The sequence below is a fragment of the Gavialis gangeticus genome, unplaced genomic scaffold, assembly GCF_001723915.1.
Source record: "Gavialis gangeticus isolate Ggan-Ray unplaced genomic scaffold, GavGan_comp1, whole genome shotgun sequence".
Taxonomy (NCBI): Eukaryota; Metazoa; Chordata; order Crocodylia; family Gavialidae; genus Gavialis; species Gavialis gangeticus.
Genome location: NW_017728997.1, coordinates 17,291,182 through 17,300,266, shown reverse-complemented (window position 1 = coordinate 17,300,266; position 9,085 = coordinate 17,291,182). Strand labels below are relative to the sequence as shown.

At 41.9% G+C, this 9,085-nt stretch overlaps 1 protein-coding gene across 16 annotated transcripts in view; it reads right to left on the bottom strand.

Annotated features, from left to right (window-relative positions):
* FHIT (fragile histidine triad) overlaps window positions 1-9,085 on the bottom strand; it is an 899,923-nt gene that overhangs the window by 722,239 nt on the left and 168,599 nt on the right. The window contains exon 1 of one of the 16 annotated variants that reach the window (XM_019504844.1): window positions 5,039-5,180. The exons of 12 other annotated variants lie outside the window; for them this stretch is intronic. In XM_019504844.1, coding sequence (XP_019360389.1) covers window positions 5,039-5,095 — 57 coding nt within the window. In that variant the 5' untranslated portion in view covers window positions 5,096-5,180. Of the gene's footprint in view, window positions 1-5,038; window positions 5,181-9,085 lie in introns of those variants that run through there. 3 more of the 16 variants (XM_019504835.1, XM_019504841.1, XM_019504840.1) reach the window with 3 other exon arrangements.

Below are 9,085 nucleotides of genomic sequence, written 5' to 3'. Positions count from 1 at the left end.
AAAAAAAAAAAAACTTGCTGGGAGCAGCTACTCCGGTTCCCCAATAGATCACACCCACATGCATATATGCATGCACGCACGCACACACCCACACACACATACAAATACAGCACTTTGATAGAGTTTTATAAATATTTGCAAAAGCAGAAGAGGATCTGCACAGACGAGATGCAAATACCACCCTACACAGCACCTACAGATGCAGCAACCTCCCCCAGCGCATACCCCAGTGCCAGGACCATAACTCCAGTCCTTTGGAGGTGGAACCCTGTAAGCCAACTGTTCTCAACCTGGGCTCTGAGCTACAGCCTCCTGACTCCCAACCAGGATGCCTATCAGACTCAGCAGACTTGGAATCTGCAAGGTATTCCTCTTAAAAGCCCCAAGGTATTCCCCACAGAGATGCAGTGGTTCCTACAAAACGTAGTGCGATTTTCCAGCACTCAGAGAACAGGATGTCACATGGCAGATACCTATGCAGAACCTGTCCTACCTGTGTCTAGCATACCTTTCAAGGCCCCAGGCATATCTAAGTAAACCTGGTTCCCCTTCTCAATTGGGACCAAGTTGCATCCCATTCCCTGGAGACACAGGAACTGCCCCTGTGCGTCAGCCTTCTGCATGTGCTTTTCACCTCCCTTTCTAGGACAGATCTTTTAACTCATCATTATATTTTGATGCCCAGGTTTCCAGCCTTGGCAAAAATCCTGTCACAAGGGAGGGGGCTAAGCAATCATTACTCCCTAGTTATTAACCTGGGTATTGAAACCAAGTGATTGTGAGGGGTTTACTTGGAAAACTACCATGCTGCCATTCCTGTTGGGTTAACCTCCCAGGCCCCTTTTGATCCAACTCTGTAGCAAACAGCACGCTATGGGCAGACCCAGAGGCATGCACAACATTTTCAAAGAAATAATGCAGGTCTTCCCCAGTTCTCCACATACAGTTCAATCCCTCTTTGGCTAGGGACAGAAATGACAAAAACCAGTATAAATGATCAGAAACCCAACACAAGTTCTGTAACCAGGTAAAGATCTGTAACCCAACACAAGTTCAGTTCACATAAACCACTTTCAAAATGGTGAAAACTGGTTTCAGATAAACCTGGATGGATGTAGCATTAGACTTAACTGATTTAAGTTAAATCAGTTTATTGAACTTCTGCCCCAGATCCCCTTCAGATTCAAGCTAACTCACAGTCCTCCAGCATCCCAGGATGCTTTGCACCACCCCCACAACCCCCCCATCACAGGGTTGGCCCAAGCTGTCTGCTCCAGCTGAGCAAGCAGGCGTGCTCTAGTGTCCCCTGACTTCTGGCCTGGGCCACTGCAGGCATGTGGCTGTGTTTCCAGAATCAGAAGTGAATGTCTGTTCACTTGCTTATTGGTTCAATTTACACAGCTTAGACTAACCTATGAAGATTGAATTGATTCACCTTGGGCTTTTTGGCTATCTGTATTAAGCTTTTGGGTCTCCACATTATTTATTAAACCAGGTACAGTTACAGTAAGACATCAGTAAGAAAGATGTCTTGCAAGACAGCACAGGTGCATGCAAGCTTTGTTCCTCAGTGGTAGAGTCCTAACAACTTCAACACACCTCAATCAAATGGTGAGTGGCTACGCCAAAGCAGCATGGTATCAAAAGCCTAAACTAAAGTGTGGAGAAGGGAAGAAATGCTAAGGAGTCCTGACCATACATACTACACTGCCGGGTTACCCTCTCAATACAGAGAAAGAAGCATTCCCTAAGCAAAATAGCCAGAGTCAGCAAGAGTTAAGCTTTGCTAGAGTCCATGGATTTTCATTACTGACTAGTAGTATAAGTCCCTACACTCCTCAGGTTCTGAAAATATTATTGAGGGCAAAAAAATCTGTAAATCAATAGATTACACCAGCGATTCATTTGGCCCTTTATTTTAGAAAGCTGCTTAATCAATCTTGAGGGCAAAAGCTATGTCTTCAGAAATGGAGACCTTCGTAGTTATTGATGAAAAACACTGCTCTACATGGACCCCCTAATACTGACGCCATTGACCATTTTCTGCATTGACCATTTTCTGCACACACAACAGGTGCTCTTCTGTTCTCCTGGAATGCACCACGCATCTCCTCGCATCCTTCTATTTTCTGTGGTACTCCAGTGCTGTTCCTTGGGCAGATTATAGAGAGGATGGCGATAGCCTTTCCCTGTGGCTGTAGGGGACAGGACTATGAACAACAGCCTCAAGCTGCAGCAGAGGAAATTTAGGTTGGAGATTAGGAGGAACTTTCTGACCATGCATGTGGTCAGGCATTGGAACAAGCTCCCTAGATAAGTTGTGCAATCTCCATCCTTGGAAACTTTCAAAAGCAAGTTAGACAATTGGCAGGGATGGTTCTGCCTTGAGCCGGGATCTGGATTAGACAACCTTATGAGGTCCCTTCCAGTCCTACTTTTTGATGATACCTATGGTTAATCAGTCAGAAGAAAGCCTGTCTCGGTATCTTATTGTTTTACTGCTGCCCATGCCCATTGTATGGGTACAACCTTTCACATAAAATCAAAAGTGATTGCCAGATGCCTAGTATGGGCTGAGCTACTGTCTTCTCCATTTTCCCTTTAAAGGGATGAACCCCCCTACTTCCATGGCACTTTCAGCATCTGAAATGCTCATTCTTATCAGTTTTAGAAAGCTTTTCATCATCAACTGCATTAACTAATTAATTTGACATTAACTAATTAATCTGCTGACCAAAGAGAGAGAGAATGGCACTGGGAAATGATTAGTTTGGAGGTTAAATTAATTAAAAATACTACAGTGGTGACAGGGTTTAATCTCACACTTCTCACGAGAGCATGGAATCGCTCACAGCTGCAGCAATTTGCGATAAATCCGTGGAGAGATTCCTTGATGGGAGCAGAATTAATTTGTGTCACCCTTAAGAATATATGTGCTCACTCACCAGTGCCTACATTAAACAACGTTAGAAATGTAAGAATTCAACAAAAGCAAGGGAATCTATCATTTGAACTAGTATCTGGCATGTATTTTCCAACATCAAGACAAAATGATGTGCACCAGTTAGGTGTTCAAAAGACTGCAGCTATGTCTTGGTTTAGAAGATTTATTACATTCTGTATATAACTCAGAATACACTGGCTTACATCATTTTTAGTCCATCTTCCATTTCTTTTTTAAAATTGTATACTTTTTATCAGAATAGATTTGATGAAACAGCAAGTGACTTAAATAAGACAACAAAGTTTCAATGCTTCAGGAAGAAGGGAAGGGAAGGGAAGGGAAGGGGAGAATGAAAGAACGAACAAACAAACGAACGAACAAACTCTCTCTATAATACTCGGTCTCAGGTACAGATGCAGAACCAGTCTACACCAGAGCTATTGCCAGGTCCTTGACTCATCCAGAAACATGCAAGCCTGAAGGCTTTCATTAGTACCAAAGTACAGTGAAGCATATCCCGACACATACAAAAAGTACTCACTCCAGACTATTTGTGAGCTATGTACCTGAATCTTCCTTGAATACCTGGTAAATGAAAGTCATCAGTGGTTAGCTTTCTGATTAGTGGAGTTACTCTCACATTAACAAAGAAGCTTTCCTTCAGACAGGAGTTCACTCACATTGATGGACACATTTCATCTAAGATAGGCCCTCATAACCTATGGGTCATTGCTGAGGCAGAGGCAGGACACATTTTAAAGTCTCAAAAATAAGGGACTGCCAGACCTCAGCTGCCTGGCTTTTTCTGCAATATTGCACTGTGTGCTAGTTCCAGCTCTCCATGCACATGAGAAGAAATCACCCTGAAGCCATCCTTCCCATCACCAGGGCTGGGGAGGGTAGGTTGGCCCAAAGGACAGGGAGTTGTCTCCCCACCTGAATTCTGCATGCTTCCCCACAGCATGGACCTCCAAGGAGGGAAGCAAGAGCAGCATTTGCCCCCCAAGGTCTTGCAGGCTAGAATGCATGTGGAACGGTATACTGAGGAACGATACTCAGATAGAGACAGATGAGAAAACAGGTGTTTCTTATGAGCCTCTTATACCTCTGCCTTCCCTGTACCTCTGCTTAGACTAACTGGCCACTTCTAGCTTTTGTTAGGCCAGTCTTCCCAAAGCAGAAGCTCTGTACACAGGAACCAGATCCTCAGCTCCACTGGAAGGTCACTTCCAATTCATGGGAAATATATCTAAGTCCACTGGCCTGCTTGGGCAGTCTCAACCATGATGCCTATGAACATGCAAACAGGGGGATGTGCCTTCAGCCACTTGATAAATACCAAATATGATGGGAAAGATCTGGAGACCAGCTGCAGATGTAACATGAAATGCTAATGCTGTACCACAACTAGACGCAAACTGAAGTCAGGAGATTTCATCTCTCAACCAAGCTACCCCACGACAGCTCACAGACTCAGCAGTTATTGCTGGTCAGGGCTAGTGGCATTAAGGCATAGGTGGGGAAGCTTTTCTGGGGGTCTTCCATAACCCTCAATGTCCCCCCAGTGCTAGCTCTAAATAACCAGAAAGCCCTCTAGGAATAGGGAGGTGGGGTAGCTACTGGATTCCCACATGAATCCAGCAGTAGGGAAATGCCACAAGTGGGGAGGGAGGAGATGATGGGTGCAATCCCCTGGGCTGCCTTATGAGACATAAGGCATTTCATTTCTTCTGCATTCACCAACTGGCTCTGACTCAAAGCCTGTTTTGTGGACATACAGAGGTGAGCTTCCTCCTAACCAAGGCCCTCCAGCATTTGAGCACAAAGGCAGCTTTGCATGGGAAGGATGGGGGGGTTTAAATAACTTGAGTAATTGGGCAGTCCTTAGTAATACAAGGCTGTTTTAAGAAAGAAACAAGTATCTGACGCATAGGGTGACTGGGTTGTCTCCCTGCAATCCGGAATTGGGACTGCAGGTCATGGAAAGGCATATGCCAACTGGCTTTGAACTAGCTTCCTAGGATATTGCTCATGTCCTAGCTGTGATGACATGGGCTTCAGCAGGATCTACACAAGTCTGCCCTGGGCAAATACCTGGTGCCAAGTCTGAGCTGTAAAATGAAGATGGTGCTTTGTCTTGTTATCAGGCATTCATAGCAAGGGCTTTCCCTTACCTGCAGATACAGCACCTAGCACAACAAGGCTCGACTTCAGCAGGGCCCTCTGGGGGTACTGTAAGACAAAAACAACACCAAGAAGAAGGTACAAGATGAATCAATATGCAGGGGCATGGCAAAACATGCGTAAAACGTTAAGGTCTATTCATTGAAAAATTATGAACCATAGTGTTCAACCAGTCCAGCACCACAGCTAAATTAAATTATTGATTTGCATCAAGATTTCCCCCCCTCCCCTCCTTGCCAACATTTCTAGAATTTTTATATTACTATATATTACAGCTTCTAGTGAAGATGAATTCTGTTATAAATCCTGCATGTCTGCTGAGCTATATCATTCTTCAATTAACTATCTTGAAACCTGCGTTTGGAGCACATGAAAGGCATTCAATTTTCCAATATTATCTCCTCTTAAATCAATACCTAAATTTTTAAGATGCAGTTTACATTCTTCTTCAGCATGTACACCCAGAAACATGCTGCAGAGTCCCTTATTGCTGAGGTCACGAGGGATCTCAGAAGCAAGTAATCTGATTTTAAGAGTTGCTTCAGAAGAGATGGTCAGCACACATACAGCCGAGGACATTTATTCAAATATCTGACATTTATTGACATTTATTCAAATATCTGACTAAATCAATGACTTAAACATTAAATAAAATGTGATACAATCTATGATTTCCGAATAAAATTAATTTTTTGGTTATGGAGTCTCTCTATTCTTTAGTTATAATTAGGATCTTCTGCTTCCAGCAAGTCATTTAAAGATGCTTTATTGATCATCTTTGACATTTCCATAGATTGATTGGCTAATGTGCATGACAAATGAGCACCCATTAGTGAAATGAAAGCTGAAGGAAGTCAGTGCCTCTGGAAACTAGACCCACATATACTTTTGTTCACATACATACACAAGTGTGGACACAGGATGCTTTCACACCACTGTAACAACACGGGGACATGCCAGATGTAGCCCTACATGGATGTAACTAACTGGGTACTAGTGCAGAGTTACTCTGAAGAAAAATTAGTAAAACTACCCCACCACAAGTTACACCAGTGTAAATGCTGTGTGTCCACTTCTACGCAGGGTAACCGCCTGCTTGGTGGAAAGCTAGTGATGAAACATATAACAGCACCCATGCAGCAGCTACCTCAGCAGTTTTGGCTGTCTGTCCTTTCCAGACACTGGTATAATTTACAGCAGTGTTAACCTGTAATGTGTCCAGATCCAGAGCAAGAAACGGAGAGAACAATGATGAGCACAACACTAATTTTTTGTCTCCTGTAATTTATGAACTATATAACTGCTCATAATATAAAGATTGCATTTTGTATATCCACAGAAAACCCACATTATACATTTTCAAACATGCCCAATTCTGCAAAACTCAGCAGCTCCAAGGGGAAAGTCAGTGTCAAGATGATCTTCCTAACCCAGTTCTTGTCACCTGTTGTGCCAACCCTTAACTGTATAAAACCAGTGTCAAATAACTGCTTCATTTTAAGCTTTATATGGTCAGTGATGAAAGCTGACAGCTGAGTAAATAAAGTGGGATGAAAACTTACATCAAGGGCTAATAGAAAAAGTGTTTTTCGTCCATTTGGTCTTCAATGGCATGCCAGCAAGTAGTGGTGATTATTTTTGTTCAACATTTTTCAAATTGGGTTTTATCTTCCCACTGAAAAATGAAAGAGCTGTTCAATACCTGATGTTGCTGCCTGTTAAATCACTCCAGGCTCACAGGTACTGGCTTCTCTCTAGTTTTACATTAGCCAGCATTGTAGCTCTGCAAAAATAAGCCACCATTACAGAAATTCAAGAGAAAGCAACTAATGATATGATCACTGAAATATTATGAATAGGCGAGAGCTAGGGTTTTGACTTTCCAACAAAGTATTTCCCCGATGATGGCTCCAACAGGACCAACCCTTATGCTGACATCTCTTTTATCTTGTTTTAATTTTTCTGCTGTGTTAAACTGTTTTGCAGCCAATTTCTTAGAGAATATGCAAGCAGACAAATCAGGGTAACCTGATAATAACTTTAACAAAATCAAGGAAAATTCCAGCTTGGGGGTTTTTGGAAAGATTTTGGGGGGGGATTTTTGGCCCTGCTTGACTTCCTCAATAGCCCAATGTGAGTGATGTCACTGGTGGCAAATAGGTTCTGGGGGAAAAATCCCTAAGCTACAGTTCTGCAAATGTTTAATGCTTGTTAAAAAGATTTACAACAAGTTTCATTTTATTCCCTTTGGCCTCAACTTGGCAACCCTTTTGAGCATCGAGGAAATTCCAGCCAGCCCCGTCCCGGCCATCTGCTAAGTCTGACTATCTTCCTTGCTCTCTAAACCCTCTTGGACGCAGCTGTTGGTGCAGCAGCCTCTAACTTTACTAATATGAGTTCAAAGTAGTAGATTTCTAGCTGAGAAGTCACTCAGAGGGCCAGAGAGAGGGCAAAGACAGAGGAGGTGCTGTGTGCCCCACCAACATGGTAGCTGCACACTAGTGAAATCAGTGACGAGGGCGATGATTTTGCAAGCAAGTACATGAAATGGGCAAAAGGAAGCAGCAAGTCATTCAAGGGCCAGTAAACAGGACCTTCTTTTTAAAAAAAGAAAAAAAAAACAATGAGCTTACAATGAGGGATTTGCTGAAAATGGACAAAGATTCTTGTCTTTAAACTAGAACAATATGGTGCAAAATGAGATGCAATACCTTTCTGAACACCACCCCAGGACGGTGTTGGTTTCTTTAAATAAAAGTAATTAAGAAACACAGAGAACATTACCTCTAATACCTACCACTGTCAAGTTACCAACATTTAAACAAACAAGTGGTAAAAAACAATATATGTCATGAGAAATGGATGATATTTAATCATAATTTCAACAAAGAGAAAAACATGAACAAACGTATACCAACGTGCTGTGTAGAAGATGCTCCTAAATTAAGTTTCCTTGTACAAATTAGAAACTTTGACATATGAAACGAAGTTTAATAGGGTAATAAAATCAGGACACTATATAACTCTTACGTGACACCAGTCATCTTTGGCCCACTGGCACTTTACATGGGGCGTAAGGCATCATTTAGCACTTGTGATGCAGAATATTAAGAGATGCTTCCAAGTGCCACCTACCACTTGCTTGAAGTGATAAGCACAAAAATGAATGCAAAAATACTTCATGAGCCATATTCATACAGACGTTTCAAAATGCACAGTATTGCTAGCTCATGCAATTGTACTACAAGACCCAAGATATTTGCTGTTTTTCTTAAACACCAACTCTTAGAAGAAATTGTGTTTGTGAACATTTTTATTCTTTAAAAGAAATATGGTAGTTTTTTAACCTTTCTAGCTGGGGAGAAAAGTTTGAAAATGAGACTCGAGTACCAGTATACAGTAATTGCTTAGAAACTAGATATTACATTTGAAAAAACTCACCAAATTAATTTATTTAAATCTCATGATTTTTTGAAGCCTGACTTGTGATTTTGGGGAGCCTGGGGTTGGCAGTATTATATATAATTATAATAAGGGGGCAGGGGGAACCTCGCTTTTCACAGAATTTTCTGACAACTAGGACAGAATAAAAATCAAAGTCCTGGAAGAATGAATTAATTCCAACAAAATTCAAACAGTGTAACAACCTTAAGTTTCCAAATCTATTAATACCTACTCTCAGAAACGATCTGTAACTGGGGCATCATAAATTACCTTTTTTTTTTTTTTTTTATTTCCCTCAAAATTTAACATTAAGATCTAGGACTTGAAAATTACATGTGAGCACTAGAAACTTTTCATGGCGAGTGGAGAAGAGCATGCAGCGGTGGCAAAACCAGACTGACGAGATCACCCGCAGTTTCATTAGCCTGAAGGTGAAAAAAATTCCCTATATTGCAATGGTAGAGCTACAGGATCTGAATGCTTGGTATTCAGTCGGAGAGGCCTCCTGCTATG